This window comes from Bos indicus x Bos taurus, chromosome 5 (assembly GCF_003369695.1).
Source record: "Bos indicus x Bos taurus breed Angus x Brahman F1 hybrid chromosome 5, Bos_hybrid_MaternalHap_v2.0, whole genome shotgun sequence".
NCBI lineage: Eukaryota > Metazoa > Chordata > Mammalia > Artiodactyla > Bovidae > Bos > Bos indicus x Bos taurus.
Window position 1 is genome coordinate 7,669,233 of NC_040080.1, and position 17,469 is coordinate 7,686,701.

At 57.7% G+C, this 17,469-nt stretch overlaps 2 protein-coding genes across 6 annotated transcripts in view; one reads left to right on the forward strand and one right to left on the reverse strand.

Annotated features, from left to right (window-relative positions):
• On the forward strand, positions 1-13,257 carry CHADL (chondroadherin like). The gene is given in 7 exon segments (XM_027540685.1): positions 1-3,572; positions 5,082-5,250; positions 5,782-5,821; positions 5,824-7,481; positions 8,007-8,173; positions 8,813-9,011; positions 11,341-13,257. Coding segments are annotated over 7 exon segments (2,274 nt in total). The 5' UTR covers positions 1-3,564; the 3' UTR covers positions 11,374-13,257.
• L3MBTL2 (L3MBTL2, polycomb repressive complex 1 subunit) overlaps positions 12,943-17,469 on the reverse strand; it is a 17,540-nt gene continuing 13,013 nt past the window's right edge. For 2 of the 5 annotated variants that reach the window (XR_003510981.1, XR_003510982.1), the window contains exons 12-18: positions 17,009-17,156; positions 16,555-16,637; positions 16,016-16,250; positions 15,749-15,803; positions 15,442-15,507; positions 14,484-14,600; positions 12,943-14,078 (exon numbers count right to left, since the gene is read on the reverse strand). Coding sequence is in view for 3 of the 5 variants with exons in the window: in XM_027540686.1 (XP_027396487.1) it covers positions 13,966-14,078; positions 14,484-14,600; positions 15,442-15,507; positions 16,016-16,250; positions 16,555-16,637; positions 17,009-17,156 (762 nt within the window). In the remaining 2 variants the exon portion in view is untranslated. Of the gene's footprint in view, positions 14,079-14,483; positions 14,601-15,440; positions 15,508-15,748; positions 15,804-16,015; positions 16,251-16,554; positions 16,638-17,008; positions 17,157-17,469 lie in introns of those variants that run through there. The other 3 variants (XM_027540686.1, XM_027540687.1, XM_027540688.1) reach the window with 2 other exon arrangements.

Here is a 17,469-nt window from a genome sequence, read left to right on the forward strand (position 1 = left end):
CGCCTTGCCCAAGAGCTCCCAGGCCAGTCTGTATCATCACCGGGGGTCAGCCTGGTAGCCCCCTCTCTCTGTCGTGGGCCTTCCTGTCCCCTTCGCACAGCTGGGTGGGTGGCGCCCAGGAGGGGCAGCCACTCCTGGAGTTCGGGGACAGTGGAAGGCCTCTGCTCTGGGCAGGGGAATTGGGCCCTGGTTCACCTGCCTAGCCCCACGTCCCGCCTTACCTAACCTGGGCTCCACCAGACCTTTCATTATTCCATTTACGGACCCAGCTGAGTGGAACACAGTCCAGATGTGGCCACAGGCCCTGCTGGCGGCCGAGGCAGGAGCCCCTGGGCCTGCATGGGAAGCGGCCCAGAGTGGAGGGCACCACCCCTGGGGTCCTCTTGTTGCTGCGGTGGTGTGACAACAGCCTAATCCTCTCCTTCCCGCCCTGGAGCGGGCCCCACAGTGAAGAGCTCCCTCCGAGGTTGCTTAGGGGGCAGTGTGTCTTTACTGGGCATGGACCACTCAGGCAACATCCTTTTTGGCTGGGTGGCAGAGCGATGCCCAGGCCTCACCCTCCCCTCGCCCCATCCCAGGTGTCAGGCAGGAGGCCAGTGGGGGTCTGGCCATTTTGAGCTCCTGGGCGGCACCCAGCCTCTGGGGAGCTCCAGTCTGGTGTAGGAGACCCAGTGTGGGGGTGGTGGGCGGTGAAGTCAGAGAAGAATCTCGAGTTACAGGTTCAAGAGCTGAGTCGTGACGTCCAAGCAGGACCTCTCACAGGTGATACAAAGGATGCCCACCCCTGCCCCGTCCTTCAGAGCAACTCCAGGTGCAGGAAGGGGCCGGGGGCTTCTCCCCTGCCTACTGAGAGCAGACTTTGGAATCTCCTCCCCAGACTCGAATGCCCACATTTGAGGATGACAGCCAATCCTAGGATTACACAGGCACCAGGTCCCTGAACACCCTGACTTGGGGTCTGCGAGATCACGGATGCCTCCGCTGAGGCAGCCTGTGACCCCCCGCACCAGCTGCAAACGACCTGCTCAGCCCCAGGCTGTTCCCAGTAAACGGAGCTCAGCTTTGGGCCAGTGGCTTGCAAACCATCGATTCCATCCTGGAAGGCCCACGCAGTGTGGTCAGGGGCGCCCGGAGCAGCACTGTTGGGACAGCAGGAACCTAGAAATGGCTCACAGGCACATCTGAAAAGCGGACCAGGAGCACAGGCCACGTCACAACAGTGAGAGCGTGCTGTGGGCTGGAAGCACACCGTGACCCCCACAGGTGAATCAACAGTGGCCTTGAGCAAAGGCAGCCTCAGCCCAGCACCCCGGGTTCCAAAGCCGGGATACACGTGTGCGACAAACCCAGCTTTCAGGACGGGAGTTAGCCTGGGGAGGGCAGGGGTCAGGACGGGGTGAAGGCACAGGCTGCCTTCGTGCACCAGTCTTCAGAGTGGTCCACCTCCACTGCCTGACAGCCATAGCTTTTTTTAAGGGAAAAATTAAACACAAGAGCATTTTTGACACACAAAAAGCACAAACCATAAGGAAATTTGCCTTCATCAAAATAAAAGGGAGTTCCCTGGTGGTACACTGGGTAAGAATCTGCCTGCCAATGCAGGGGATGTGGGTTTGACCTTGGTCAGGGAACAAAGCGCGTGCCCCAGAGCAACCAAGTCCACAGGCTGCCACTGCTGAGGCCGCACCCTGGAGCCCATGCGCCGCAACTAAGACCAGACATAGCCAAATACATTTGAAAAACAAAGTGAAAAACAAGTGACCAAAAATACCGTGGAAGTTAACAGACAAGGTGAGAGAGTAGAAAAAGACACTGCAACACAGCAAGGATTCGTGCTGAGAATATACATCCAGTTTGAAGGAAATGCGAAGTAAAACTCTAGGTAATACCGTTATAGACCAGGCTGGCAGATACGATTGAGAGGTGACACCAGAAAAAAGACGAGTCTGGCACGTTTACACATTGCTGGAGGGACGTCAAGCTAACGAAAGCCGCTTCAGAGAGTAATTTGGCAGACACAGAAAGCTGAAAACATACACGGCCTGTGAGTCCAAGTTCCCATCTAAGGGTCTGCTTGAGAGAAACTTGTACACGCGCAGAAGGAGACAAGCAGCTTGGTGAGGAATACCAGAAGATTCAATAGCCGAATGAGGCTTCCCTGGTGGCGCAGCAGCTGAGCCTCCAAGCTCTCAATGCAGGAGGCCTAGGTTCGCTTCCCAGTCAGGGAACTTGATTCCCAGGTGCCACAACTACAGATTCTGCGTGCCACAGCAGAGATCTCACATGTCACAACTAAGACCCCAGCACAGCCAAAGTAAATAAAGAACCAAATATCCATCAGTAGAAGAGTTAAACTATGGCACACAGACATGCAGTGAGATATGTGTAGCACTCAAAGTGAACAAACCAGATGCAGAAGCTACATGGATCTACTAAATAAACCTTCAAAAACATGGCTGAGTGAAAGAAACATGTTTGCAAAATAATATGGCACTGTTTAATATATTTAAAAACTATACTACTACATGAAAGCCATTGCCTTCGGGTAGAAAGGAGAGACAAGGAGATGCTACACTTTCTTACCTCCATCAGGGGCGGACCACGCTCCTGCCGCTGTCCCAGAAGGGAATGCTGGGTAAAAATGAAAATGAACAAATTTTTAAAATATGCATCACAGGCGAATCTCACAAACAATACTGATCGAAAAAAAAGCCCAGACATAAAAGAATACACCCCATGGGATACTGTGGATAGAACTCGCTGTGTGAGATAAAGCACATGGGGAAGTCTGTGTGTGGTGTGACACTGTTTCTTGCTTTTAAAAAAGAATGAAAGCTGCACTTCCACCAGAAACACAGATCTAAAGTATAGGATGTGGAAAATCATAGGATACATAATTGCTACGGTCTAGATAAACTGTTTTTTTTTTTAAGTGTGCATGTCCCCAGGAAGATAGTATTTAGGTATTCTGTGCAACACTGCAATAAAAAATGGAGGCAAGTCGATACATTTATCCAATGAAATACCATCCAATACTAACTAATCAACTTAGTTCCATGATGTTGAGTGGAAAAACAAAAAATGTGCAGAATATCTTGTGTAAAGTGTTGAAGAACATAGGTAAATGTTAGCACAAACAAGGCAGAGTTAACTGTTCTTGAGCCCCTATGGTGTGCCAGATGCCAACCGTAACCCCACAGCAGCCCCGTAAACCAGTCACTGTGTGTGAGCATATTAACAGAGCAGGGAACTGACCCACAGCAGGAGGAAGTCTAGGTCTGGGACCCACGGGCTGCCTGGCCCTCGAGGCCCCTCCTTGCTGGGCTGGTCCAGGGACTTGGGTCTCAGGCCCAGGCCCAGATTCAGAGCAGGAGGCCCTGTAACTCCAGCCGCTGCTCCCGTGGTGCCTGTCTCTCCCTCACCTCACAAAGCCTCCCATTCAGCTCTGCCCCTGCTGCCAGGTCTGTGGGCCGGGAGGGGGGGCTCCCCCGGCGTCCAGGCGGGGGACTGTTGCCAGCCTTTCCCTGTGCTGCGCCTCCAGGCCAGACTGGCCGTGCGATCGGCATGGCGGGGTGAGTCTTGGGGCCTCAGGGTTGCTGGGGGGGTCTGAGAAGCTGCATGGCTGCAGGCAAGCCCCTGTCCCTCTCTGGGCCTCTCAGGGCTGGGGGGACAGGGGCTCTGGGATCTTCCCGGACAGAGATTCTCCAAGGGTCTCAAAAGAGGGTTTTGAGGAAGATGGCGGGTGCAGTTGCTCCCGTGAGCTCCCCTGGGCTAGTCCTCCAGGAGCCCGGCTGAGAGCTTGGCAGCCCTCCTGGACGCTTGACCTTGCAGGGATCTGTCACCACGCAGCCCCCACCCCACTCCAGCCTGCGCTGAGCCCCAACCTCACTACAGACTAGAGGATGCCACCAGCCCCAAGGCCAGGCTGGACCCTGGGACTCCAAGGAGACTGCAAAATAGATGGTGACAAGCCAGTGAACAGAAATGGGGGCAGCTCAGGGTAGAAGCCAGCCCAGGGGTCAGGAAGGGCTGCTCAGAGCTAAGGACAGACACGGGAAGAGCTGGTGAGGTTTGCGTGGCAGGCAGACAGGAGGGAGCTGCTCTGCGTACTTACGGTACACTGAAGGCTCAGAGCGGGTGGGTACCTGTCAGGGAATCAGGACTCAGGACCTCCCAGCAAAGGCAGTGAGGAGATGCTGGAGGGTTTTCAGCTGGGGTGTCAGGGCCCAGCTGTATTTCAGAAAGTTCCCTCTGGGTGTTAGCAGTGAGCGGAAGGCTGCGGGGGGGGGGGGGGGTGCGGCAAGGAGTGCCATCGTGGCACGGTGGGCCCTGTGGAGAGGCAGGTAGCAGTTGGGAGGTGAAGGGGTCTTGCTGGGCAATGGATGGATGGTGGGTGGATAGATGGGTAAGTGGACAGACCAGGCCCAAAGCACAGCTCTAAGGCCATATCCTCAGTTTCCCCCAGGCCAGGCCAGCTGGGTGGTGCTAAGATGGAGAGAGGAGAGCAGAGGAATAAACAGCAGAGAAGGCAGAGCTCCCACCAGCCTGCCTGTCAGAGTGGCGCTGGCCAGCCACCAAGGCTCCTTGAGGCTCTCGGGTCCCATGACACCTGGTCCCCCAAAGTCTAGCCTCACTCGGGCCAGGCCTGGGTCCGCCCCTCCAGCTGCTGGGCCGTCTTCTCAAGGTGGGTGTCGTGCTCCCTGGCACCAGGGTGCTGATGCCACATCAGTCTGAGGAATGGCTGACTCTCCATCGCCAGCCGCACCCCGGGAAGACAGGCCTCCCCTGGACCCAGGAGCCTCTGCACTGCCTGTTCACTCCTCTGAACTGACTGGGCAAGGCCTCACCAAGGCAACGGGCAGATAGTCACAGAGACTCGCCAGGTCGTCCCTCTGATCCCATCTCCTCTGTTAAAACGGAATCCCAGCTCTGTGGAGGGGTTGGAGGCTCAGGGTAACGAAAGCTTCCCCAGCACCAAAGGAGGAAGATGTCCGATGGGCTCTGGGACAAGAAGCAGGGCTCAGGGAAGCAGACAGTGTGGGTCTCTTGTTCTGTGAACAGTTGGCCCTTCTCTCTGCCAGGCCCCAGAGCCTCTCCCTGGTGCTGTTGCTTCCACTGCTGCTGCCGCTAGGGCCAAACCGGTGCGCAGTGGCCCAGCGCTGTCCACAGGCCTGTGTCTGTGACAATCCCAGAAGGCATGTCGCCTGCCGGCACCAGAACCTCACCGAGGTGCCAACTGCCATTCCTGAGGTCAGCAGGGCAAGGTGGGGTGGAGAAGGACAGCGGGAGGAGCCTGGGCTGGCACCGGAGGTTCTGCCACTACCTGGCTGGGGGAGGCCCCGGCAAGTCACTTTTCCTCCCTGAGCCTCTGTCTTCACATCTGTAAAATGGGAATGATAACAGCCAACAACAGGGAGATGATCTATTTAAAATCCTAAGTGACTGGAACAAGTTATGTGACCTATAATAGATACTGAGTTAATTACAGGCCCTAGGGCAGCGAACTGGGGACCTACTGGGATAAGGTATGGTCTCTGCCCTGCGGAGTCAAGAGCTGGAGAGTGAATGTAGAGGGGTCAGTGATAATTCAGTGTGGAAAGTGCCAGAGTGGGGGATACCCGGGTGGCTGTGGATACCCTGGAGCAGGTGTCAGGGAGCAGGATGAAGAGAATGAGGGGGAGGAGGCTGTTCCAGGTGAGGGAAGAACAGGTGCCAGCATCAGCAAGGGGCACAGGCTGTGGTCCGGGTGCCCCTCAGCGTCCCCTCCCTCTCCCTTCTCAGCTGACCCAGCGTCTGGACCTCCAGGGCAACATGCTGAAGGAGATCCCCCGGCCGCCTTCCGGGACCTGCCTCACCTGACGCACCTGGACCTGCGGCGCTGCCAGGTGGAGCTGGTGGCCGAGGGTGCCTTCCGAGGCCTAGGCCGCCTGCTCCTCCTCAACCTGGCCTCCAACCGCCTGCGCGCGCTACCCCAGGAGGCGCTGGACGGGCTAGGCTCGCTGCAGCGGCTGGAGCTGGCGGGGAACTTGCTGGAGGAGCTGCGGCCAGGGACGTTTGGGGCGCTGGGCGCGGTGACCACGCTGAACCTGGCCCACAACGCCCTGGTCTACCTGCCCGCCATGGCCTTCCAGGGGCTGGTGCGCGCCCGCTGGCTGCAGCTGTCGCACAACGCGCTCAGCGTGCTGGCCCCCGAGGCCCTGGCCGGCCTGCCCGCCCTGCGCCGGCTCAGCCTGCACCACAACGAGCTGCAGGCCCTGCCTGGGGCGGCCCTGTCCCAGGCCCGCGGCCTGGCCCGCCTCGAGCTGGGCCACAACCCCTTCACCTACACGGGCGAGGAGGATGGGCTGGCGCTCCCCGGCCTGCGGGAGCTGAGGCTGGACCACGGGGCCCTGCAGGCCCTGGATGCCCGGGCCTTCGCCCGCTGCCCTCGCTTGCACACCCTAGATCTCCGCGGGAACCAGCTGGACGCCCTGCCGCCGCTGCAGGGCCCGGGGCAGCTGCGCCGGCTGCGGCTGCAGGGAAATCCGCTGTGGTGCGGCTGCCGGGCCCGGCCACTGCTGGAGTGGCTGGCGCGGGCGCGCGTGCGCTCGGACGGCGCGTGCTGGGGGCCGCGGCGCCTGCGCGGGGAGGCCCTGGACGCCCTGCGGCCCTCGGACCTGCGCTGTCCCAGGCCCGGGGCGGAGGAGGAGGAGGAGGCCGAGGAGCTGAAGGCCGCGCGGGCCCGCGCCCCTGGCGGCGCCCCTGGGGAGGAGGCCGGGGCGGCCGGGCCCTGCCCGCGCACCTGCGTGTGCGTCCCGGAGTCGCGGCACAGCAGCTGTGAGGGCCGGGGCCTGCAGGCCGTGCCCCGCGGCTTCCCCAACGACACCCAGCTCCTGGACCTCAGGCGGAACCGCTTCCCCGTGGTGCCCCAAGCGGCCTTCCCGGGTCTGGGCCGTCTCCTGTCGCTGCACCTGCAGCACTGCGGCCTCACGGAGTTGGAGGCGGGCGCCCTGGCGGGGCTGGACAGCCTCATCTACCTCTACCTGTCAGACAACCGGCTCTCCGGCCTCAGCGCTGCCGCTCTCGAGGGGGCCCCCCGCCTGGGCTACCTGTACCTGGAGCGGAACCGCTTTGTGCGGATGCCAGGGGCCGCCCTGCTCGCCCTGCCCAGCCTCTTCTCCCTGCACCTGCAGGACAACGCCCTGGACCACCTGGCACCTGGTGACCTGGCAGGCGGGCGGGCCTTGCGCTGGCTCTACCTGAGTGGGAACCGCCTCGCCCGAGTGTCCCCTGGGGCGCTGGGCCCCGCTCGGGAGCTGGAGAAGTTGCACCTGGACAGGAACCAGCTGGGCGAGGTGCCCACTGAGGCCCTGGAGGGGCTGCCGGCCCTCCTGGAGCTGCAGCTCTCAGGGAACCCGCTCGGGGCCCTACGAGATGGCGCTTTCCGGCCCGTGGGCCGTTCGCTGCAGCACCTCTTCCTGAACAGCAGTGGCCTGGAGCAGGTGGGCGCAGGGGAAGAGGGGCGAGGGGAGGCAGCCCACACCGCTGCCCTGCCTCGCTGGGCCCCAGGCTGGGCGTGGGGCCCCGAGATGAGCCGGGCACTGCGCCTGCCCCTAGGGGCTCAGGTGTAGGCCACAGATCAGGCCGAATGCTGTGCCACAGCGAAGCAGGGAGGACGCTGCTGAGGCCTGGAGGCAGGAGCTCCCCAGGGTCTGTGGGATTACCTGCTGTTACACACGTTGTGGGCAGGGCTTTTGTTATAATTACATGGGGGGTATATATATAAATAATTATATTTATAATCAAATATTTATAATATATATTATATGGGGGGATAGGGCCTAGCAGTAAGAACCATGAACTGGGGGTCTGGGTGGCTTGCAGAGGGCAGTGCTTTGGCCTTGGACCAGCCTGAGTCTTCCACCAGCACTGCCCTTCCTGCCTCTGCCTTGGCCTTGCCACTCCCCAGGCCTGGGGCTGGGACAGGCGTGCAGGGTCTCACACCAGGGCCTGGCGCCTTCCTGCAGATTTCTCCTGGGGCCTTCTCAGGCCTGGGGCCCCGGCTCCGGAGCCTACACCTGCAGAAGAACCAGCTGCAGACACTGCCTGCCCTGCCCGGTCTTGGTGAGCTGGAGCTCGTTGATCTCAGCGGCAACCCCTTCCACTGTGACTGCCAGCTGCTCCCGCTTCACAGGTGAGCACCTCCGCCTGAAGTCCCCCAGCTGGGGGCCCGGCCAGCTGCTCTCAAGCCCCCACCGTCTCTCTGGGGGCACCAAGTCGGTGCCATCTGAGCACCTTTGGCAGGGGAGGATCCTGCCAGGGCCAGTTACCCCCTCTGGGGAACTACCCCACAGGGCTTGGGGTGGGTTTCCCTGAGCCTCTGTTCCCTCATCCATAAAGTGGGGGTGAAATCTGCCTGGCCGAGTGGACCTAGTCAGTGTGTGTGAGTGCTGTACATCATTGCCCAAGAAAGCAGCAAGGGCCCTGGAGCCCAGTGACCGGGGCTCAAACCCGCCTCTGTGATTGTCTCCTTTTGAGGAACGTGGCCTCTCTGTGCTGTTTCATCATCTATAAAGGCCATGATGGTGACTGTAAAATGACGTTAAATTCAGTAGCTCGTCTCGATCGGTTTGGCTCACCAGTCCTCCACCACTGTTTATTACCGGCCCCCTTTTACAGGAAGGGGATTGAAGTTTGATTTGCTCAGGATCACTTAACTGGTGTGTCCACTCTCACCCACTAGGCCCCACCATCCCCAAATCCCTGAGGACCTCCTCGCTGTCCTCAGGAAAGCTCGGCACAGGGGCTTCCCCACTACCCCTTTTCTTCTCAGGTGGCTGGCTGGGCTGAACCTGCGCGTGGGGGCCACCTGTGCCACCCCTCCCAGTGCCCGTGGCCAGAGGGTGAAGGCCGCAGCTGCTGTCTTTGAAGCCTGCCCAGGCCAGGCTGCCAGGAAGGCCAAGCGGACACCAGCCCCCAGGCCTGGCGCCTGGGGGACCCCCACGAAGGGAAGACGGCAGAGAGCGAACAAGGTCGGCCGAGGGGTGGTTGGGTCAGGTTTCAAGGCCCTTATGGTAGTAGGGGTCTGACTTGTCTTGGTCCCAGTTTCATGAGGTTGTAGATCTGGGCAGGGACCAGATCTACTTCTGGTGGCTTCTGAGAGTGATGTCCATCCTCTCCAGCTCTGCGCTAAGCTCAGAGGGGGCCTATGGGGAAATGACTGCACGCCGTTTTGTCCCCTGGGCAGTGGCTGATTAAGCTGCAGCCTCCCGGGACCGTGTGTCCAGAAGAATCCCACAATGACGGTCACTGCTGGCTTGCTGTCCATTCAGCCTTTTCCCACCCAATCTCGGGGGCCTTGCTTGTTGCTGGGGTGGGAAGAGCAAGGGTACAGGTGTGCTGCTGGCACCACAGATGAGACTCCATCACCCCCTTGACTACATTTGACAAAACATATAGTTTTCTTTAAGTAACTGGGACCATAATTCAGTTCAGTCTCTCAGTCATGTCCGGCCCTGCGACTCCATGGACTGTAGCACGCCAGGCCTCCCTGTCCATCTCCAGCTCCCAGAGTTTACCCAAACTCATGTCCATTGAATCGGTGATGCCATCCAACCATCTCATCCTCTGTCGTCCCCTTCTCCTCCTGCCTTCAATCTTCCCCAGCATCAGGGTCTTTTCAAAGGAGTCAGTTCTTCGCATCAGGTGGCCAAAGTATTGGAGTTTCAGCTTCAGCATCAGTCCTTCCAGTGAATATTCAGGATTGATTTCTTTTAGGATGGACTGGTTGGATCTCCTTACTATCCAAGGGACTCTCAAGAGTCTTCTCCAACACCACAGTTCAAAAGCATCAATCCTTTGGCGCTCAGCTTTCTTTATAGTCCAACTCTCACGTCCATACGTGACTACCGGAAAAACCAAAGCTTTGGCTAGATGAACCTTTGTTGGCAAAGTCAAGTCTCTGCTTTTTAATATGCTGTCTGCTGCTGCTACGTCGCTTCAGTCGTGGTTGGTCATAACTTTTCTTCCAAGGAGCAAGTGTCTTTTAATTTCATGGATGCGGTCACCATCTGCAGTGATTTTAGAGCCCTCCAAAATAGTCTGTCACTGTTTCCATTGTTTTCCCCATTTATTTGCCATGAAGTGATGGGACCAGATGCCATGATCTTCGTTTTCTAAATGTTGAGCTTTAAGCCAACTTTTTCACTCTTCTCTTTCACTTTCATCAAAAGGCTCTTTAGTTCTTCTTTGCTTTCTGTCATAAGTGTGGTGTCATCTGCATATCTGAGGTTATTGATATTTCTCCCGGCAGTCTTGATTCCAGCTTGTGCTTCATCCAGCCCAGCGTTTCTCATGATGTACTCTGCATGTAAGTTAAATAAGCAGGGTGACAATATACAGCCTTGACATACTCCTTTTCCTATTTGGAACCAGTCTGTTGTTCCATGTCCAGTTCTAACTGTTGCTTCTTGACCTGCATACAGATTTCTCAGAAGGTAGATAAAGTGGTCTGATATTCCGGTCTCTTTCAGAATTTTCCAGTTTGTTGTGATCCACACAGAAAGGCTTTGGCATAGTCAATAAAGTAGCTGTTTTTCTGGAATTCTCTTGCTTTCTCTGTGATCCAGGGGATGTTGGCAATTTGATCTCTGGTTCCTCTGCCTTTTCTAAAACCAGCTTGAACATCTGGAAGTTCACGGTTCATGTACTGCTGAAGCCTGGCTTGGAGAATTTTGAGCATTAGTTTACTAGCATGTGAGATGAGTGCAATTGTGCAGTAGTTTGAGCATTCTTTGGCATTGCCTTTGGGACTGGAATGAAAACTGACCTTTTCCAGTCCTGTGGCCACTGTTGTTTTCCAAATTTGATGGCATATTGAGTGAGTGCAGCATCTTCACAGCATCATCTTTTAGGATTTGAAATAGCTGAAGTGGAATTCCATCACCCCCACTAGCTTTGTTCATGGTGATGCTTCCTAAAGCCCACTTGACTTCGCATTCCAGGATGTCTGGCTCTAGGTGAGTGATCACACCAGGGGTTTATTTCGGCTAGGCTGGGTCTTCTTGGCTGCACGGGCTTTTCTGGAATTGCAGCAAGTGGGGGCTGCCCTTATTGCGGTGCACAGGCTTCTCACCGTGGTGACTCTTGGGCTTCAGCTTTAGCTGCACATGGGCTCAGTCGTTGTAGCTCCTGGGTTCTGGAGCACAGGCTTAGTAGTTGTCCTGCAGCATGTGGCATGTCCCCATATCAGGGATCAAGCCAGCATCTCCTGCACTGGTAGGTGTTTTATTTACCACTAAGTCATCAGGGAAGCCCTAGGATTTGTTTCTACTTCTATTGAAAATAGCTGCTTCCTCCCAGGAATACAAAGGCCTTGAAGGACATGGGCTCTGATCCCCGGCAGAATGTTCTGCACTGGGGTGCTCACCAGATTGAAACCACCGAGTCCTGGTTGTGACCTGGCCGACGAGCTGGATGAAGTTTAATCCCACTGTTGCCATTTCATGTCAACTTAGGCCACCAAGTTACTGAACTTTAACAAGCCTTCTTTCTCTTACTTGTAAAATAAAGTCAGCACATCCTCACAGGATCAAAGATGAAGCAAGCAGTGTGAACACCTGTAAACTAGTGTCTGGCATGAGGCTGTCACAAATGTGGAATCCCTTGCTTCCCCATCCGTCGAGCAGCCGAGTCCGACGGGGTGACAGTAAAGGAAGGTGCAGGGGGTTCCACCAGTGTTTGTACCAGGGAGCCGCTCGCTGCAGGCCGTCAGGCAGTGGGGCAAGGAGTAGAGAGGCTTCTGTTCCTCAGGATGTCTTCCAGTCTTCAGGTGTTCCCCACGCCCCCGACCCCCACCACTGCTGTGGAACTTCAAGTCCCATCCATAGGCAAGGGCAGTGGAGGGACAAGGTTCATTCTGTGCCTTGAGCTAAAACGCCCTGGAGGTCGACACTCCCGTCTGTGACCGACTAACCTCTAGGTCCCAGGGACATGAAGACACGGGCTGGGCCTTTGGGGAGCCCGGGGTCCTGGGAGGGGAGTGGCAGGGACAAAAAACATAGCATACTGCTGTGGAGACGTGCTGTTCTGCACTCTTCACGGGTGAACTCTCCCCGTCTCTGTAACCGACCTGGTGGGGTGGTGTCTCAGAAGGAACACTGACAGACTGACTGCAGCAAGAAAGGGATTTAATCGTCTCATAGGATTTAGGTGTGGGAAGCCCATCTGGGGCTGTAACGGTGGCTAAACTTGTCCTCTAGCCCTGCCTGCTGCACCCAAGCATCAAGTTGTGGGCATCAACTTCTTCACTTAGGAAGAAGCAAAACTGAAAGCCAATCAAGTCCCATCGCCCCAGAAGCTCTTTAGGCAGAACTTGATCCTTTAAGGGCAAGAGCATAGGGGAAAATGATTCTTCTCAGCTGGGCAAGTCACCCTCAACAAAGGCAGGCGATGAGAGCAGGCTGTGGAACTGCAAGCCACTATCGGCCACCTTCCTCCCATGACCCACCCATCAATGTGAGGTGGGGTGAGGGGAGGCACAGCCCCTGTCACATTTAGGGGAGTTCAGGCTGCAAGAGCGTCGTTTCTATTCCACGTGAGCCTGCACAGTGCCTTTAGGAAAGGACAAATGATCTGGTTCTCTCTGAACTGAAATTGGCTCCCTTTGGGCTGGTTGCCCATCTCTGGGATGACACCCAACAGCAGAGTCCTCAACACACCCAAGGTCAGCACCCCATCAGGCAAGCATGGGCCGTGGCAGCTATTACAGGGGAACACAGGGACACACTCAGCCATGCTGTCTCTACTCAAACACGCGGAAGGAAAAAGAAGGGCTGAGGACAGCAGCCTGTTACCACTTAGGTCCCAGGTCTCCTGAAGAGAGGGTGAGTCAGAGGGAGAAGACAGCTTCAAAGGAGACTTAACTGCGGAGCAGAAGCAGCTGAAATGTGGGCAGACACCAGGTGAAATTCTAGAATGTACTTTCAGAGGAGCAGCGGAATCAAAATATATTATGGAGTTAAGGACATGCACGGTGAGGAAAAGGACCAAGAAGTACATCCCTGCCTCCAGGAGCTCCTTCAGGGCCACGTCCCAGCAGGGCAAACCACCCCCCGTGTCGAGGCCCTAGGACTTTGGCAAGGCCAGACCTGCTCTTGGTGAACAGAAAGGGAGAAGGAGAAGGGCAGGTCCCGTCCAGCTGGGCTCCAGAGTGGGCTAAGTTCAACACTGGTGGCACCTTCTCTCGGGGATACTTGCATGCTTGTGCACACGCATGTGCATACACCCACACCCACCCCCCACTCCCATGGCACAGGGACTGGTGTGGTCTCCCCGACCTGAGGCCCTGGAAAGCTCCCTTTCCCAGGGAGCAGACCTTATCTCTGCTCCTCTTGGAAATGGAGTCAGTACTCATGCCAAGGGAAAACAGATCAAGGCCACCTCACAAGTCACCAGGACCTACACGCTGGTCACTGCTGCTCAGCTGCCTGCCAGAGCTGGGCACCAGCACAGGGCTCCGCAACCTCCTGGGGGTGCCAGGAGGAGCAGAGCCCCAACCGAGGCAGGAGGGGCCGTTCCGCATGGAGTCTGGGGCAGAGGCTGTACCCCTCACACCACTCACGTCCATCAGGTGACCGTGTGTCCCCACCTCGAGACCTGCTCGGGCCTAACCACTAGCCAGCTTGTCTCCCGCGTGTAGCCCCCGCCCTGGCAATGGAGCAGTGTTGGGGGAGTGGAGGGGACTAGTGTGGAAGAGCTTCAGGAACTCGAGCTGGAGAGGGAGCTGCTCGCAGGCAGCCCCCGTCACATGGCCTTGCTGGAGAGGAGGCCAGAGGCTAGAGGAGACCCTGGCTGCTCCTTGGGTCCCCGGCCCCCACAGTACCAGGCAAAATTTATGCAAAAAGGCTCAGTCTCCGAAGTAAAGCAGGTTGGCGTGGTGGCAAGAGCGGCGCCCTAGGCTGGCTTCTGACTGGCAGCGAGGAAGGCTCAGTCGTCCGTCTCCTGTTTGATGTTCTCGACGGGTACTGGCAGCTCTGGACTCAGAGCCTTGTCGGCTGTGGCCACGTCCAGGTGCTCTTCCTTCACACGCACGGTGATGACTGAAGAGGGAGAAAGGTGCGGGGCAAGGAGGAGAGAGCATGGAGCTCAGGATGCAAGGAACTGGGCTTCCTACAGACAGGGGCCCTTGGGTGTGGTGGGGAGAGCCCCTTCCCATCTGTGGGGCAGACAGCAGCCAAGGCCTAGGGCCCTGTCCCACCAGCCTGGCAGGCAGCCCACCCTGCTAAGGGCTGGGGCTGGGGGTGGAGAGGGCCAGGCTGGTGCTTGGCTCCATTCAGAGCTGGGGGGGTGGTGTCTGGGAAGCCCTCCAGGCCCAGTGGTCTGAGAGAGGTTTCTCAGTGCCCAGAAAATGCCCTTTAAGCCTGACTCTGCTCTTCTGTGCCAGGTTGGAAAGGAGGCGACCGGCCTCTGAGCAGGGAGCCGCCTGCCGGCCCCCGGAGGCTTACTCTCATCAGGGGCGGGCTCCGACGGGGCCTTCGCCGCTGCCTGCAGGTCCTCCTCCAGCAGTGCCTTCTTGGACCCCTGTCTGAGGGGCCGCGTCTTGGCCGGTGGTATTCTTTTTCCTTGGAATAAAAACAGAATTCAACCCAGGCGAGGGCTGTATCCACATGAAACAGCGGTCAGGCAGCCCAGCAGAGGGGTAGGTGCCAGCCGGGGAGGACGGAGGCCCAGCTCTGACCTCAACCCTCAGGGCTGTGTGTCCGAGGTGCAGAGCTTCTCCCCAGTAAGAGGTTAGTGCCCCCACCCCGCCACGGTAGTTAAGCTTCCTGTTTCTGCTCCTCACTGTCTTCACTTCTACACCGTGCCTTTCCCAGCCCTGATTCGGAACGGCACAGGATCCTGCCACTGGAACCACACCACACCCTCACAGGATCTTAACCCTGCCCAGGGACCGCATCTGTTTCCTTTCTGTTCCCTTTCGGGACATCCTCTCTTCTGCGGAGACCACATTGGGGAGCCCAGCTCACTGCAGCTCAGCCTGGGGCCTGTGAGGTTGGGCCGGCCTGTGAGAGGTTCCCAAGCCCGGTGGTTACCCTTGCTCCCTCCCTCTGGGGATCATGAGAGAATGCCTTCCGTCTGTTGGCTCTTACATCTTTTACTTTCATACACCACAGCTGCATAAGGCCTCAGAGACCAGGCCACCTCCGACCCCTGCTCCAACCTATATAGTCTCTTGTGTCTTCTCCTCAGCATCCTGACCACTGCCAGAGACCAGAAGACTCCCTAACTGTGCTGTGGGTCCCTAAGACACAGGGTGATGGATGGGTGCATGGGGCAAGGGGCAAAGGAGAGGTGGGAATATGAAGAGTGTGACTGATCTGCGTAGTGATCCCCTGCCCAGGGGCACAGGCTCAGGTGATCCCAGGTCCCACCCCAGCCGGGCAGCTTTAGAGCATCACTTACGTTTCTTCCCAAACTGTTTCTTTTTCTTCTTTGTGGCCTCTTTGGCTTTCAGAGGTGTGGTGGGCTCTGTTGTTGAAAGACATGGACATGAGGTGAGAAGAGAGTTCTGAGAGGACATAGGCTGCAGGCACGTCCCGAGACCCCTGCCCACCCCTCATGGGCCTCCCTTACACAGGGGACGCCCCTGAAGGAAAGCCAGAGCTGGGCCATGAGAACAGGGAGGGGGTTGCGGGGAGGGACTGGATGACAGCTGTCCCTTCTTCCCACCCGCATCACCAGGGTGCTTAGAGGGGCCTGGGGGATTTACCTGGTGCACAAGGGCACGAGCATATGACAGAGTGGGCAAGGTCAAGGAAGGAGCTCTGCAGGCCAGAGGGAGAGGGAGACAGAGAAGTCAGGAGCAGGAGGGGAGACCAGGGCCACTCTCTCCCTAGAAGTGGTCCAGGAGATGCTCGATCTCATGCCAGAGGGCCAAAGGTGGGCATGCGGCACGGGGGGTGGGGTGGAGGGTGGTTGGCAGGAAGGAAAATGAAAAGGAAAGTCAAGAGCCCCTCAGGGCCAGGAGAGCCCAGACCTGTGGCCACAGGTGGCTGGAGCTGGTAGCCGGTGAGCTCACACCAGCCAACAGGGTAGATGTCTGGGGACTCGCAGTCCACCCACTGGTCGTACTCGCTGTCCCAGCCATCGAAGTGGATGCTAAGGAGTCGGTGCACCACCCGCTTCACTGTGGCCACACAGATGAGCCGGGGCTCCATCAGGTCCACAGCCTCCAGCTTCATGCCCACCTTGAAGCCGTGGTTGGGGCAGTCCTGGGATGGGGATAAAGGCCGAACAAATCAGCTAGGTCCCCACCCTGGCGGGGCAGCCCTGGGTATGGGAGTGGGTCTGAGCCTGCCTGTGGGGGCAGGGTCCTCAGACCAGGAACCCCTCTGCACTGTGATCCCAGGCACCAGCCCCTCTGGGAAAGGGACTGGCTGACTGTTCAGCACGCATCCGCATCCATCAGAGTTTGGACTTGTCCCCGAAACAGCTGATCTTAGCAGCAGGGACTCGAGAGGAGAAGGGGTTGGAACCGCCACCTTGGGTGGTAGTGGGCAGGGTTGGTCTATTCACCATGTTGAAGAGTCTCGATGGAGCTGCCTTTGCCTTGGTCTTCTCCAAGTAGGCCTCCCAGCTGAAAGTGTGAGCCTCGTACCCTGGAGTGGAAGGCGGAGATGAGGGAGGGAGGGAGGTGAGGGGGAGTCCCAGACAGCGCCAAAGGGGCTTCTGCAGCTCCATCAGGACTCAGCCCGAAGTTTCTCCAGCAACCTTCTTCCTTCCTGCCCAGGCTGGTACCTGCTCTAGGACCATGGTCCTGTAGTACAGGGTGCTCACTGCCCAAAGGGACAGGTGGGAGTTCTGCTCACCAAGCCACATGGGGCCATGGGGCCAAGGCAGCCCAGACTAAAGGCTAGTGGTGACCGTGGGGAGTGCTGTCACCTCTCCAGTCCACTCAGACTTCAACTCTGGGGGTCTGGCTTGGCCTGTGGCCTCAACCCTGCTCCCTCCAACTGTATGCCAGTCTTACCTTTTGGGGGTGTGAGCTCAATGTCATTCTTCTGGCAGAAGTTGGCTGGGAAGATGGCGTGGGAGGAGGCGTGGTAACAGAACCAGTCGGAGCCATCTGTGGAGGGTCCCCCGTCTACACAGATCATCAGGTAACCATCCAGGAGGACCTAGTGGTGGCGGAGAAGGAAACAGAACCTGGTGTTCTAAACTGCACCCCCATTCCAGGGTGAGGTGACAGGACAGGGATAGGATGGAGCTGCTTTTCAGAGCACTCAGCACTCACGTAACCCATAACGGTAAAATCATCTAGCTTCCTCATGTGTGGTCTGTCATGTCAGACTCTGCAACCCCATGGACTGCAGCCCACCAAGCTCCTCTGTCCATGGCATTCTCCAGGCAAGAATGCTGGAATGGGTTGCCATTTCCTGTCCCAGGGCATCTTCCTGACTCCCTCAGTGGACAGCACATGCTGTGCCAGCA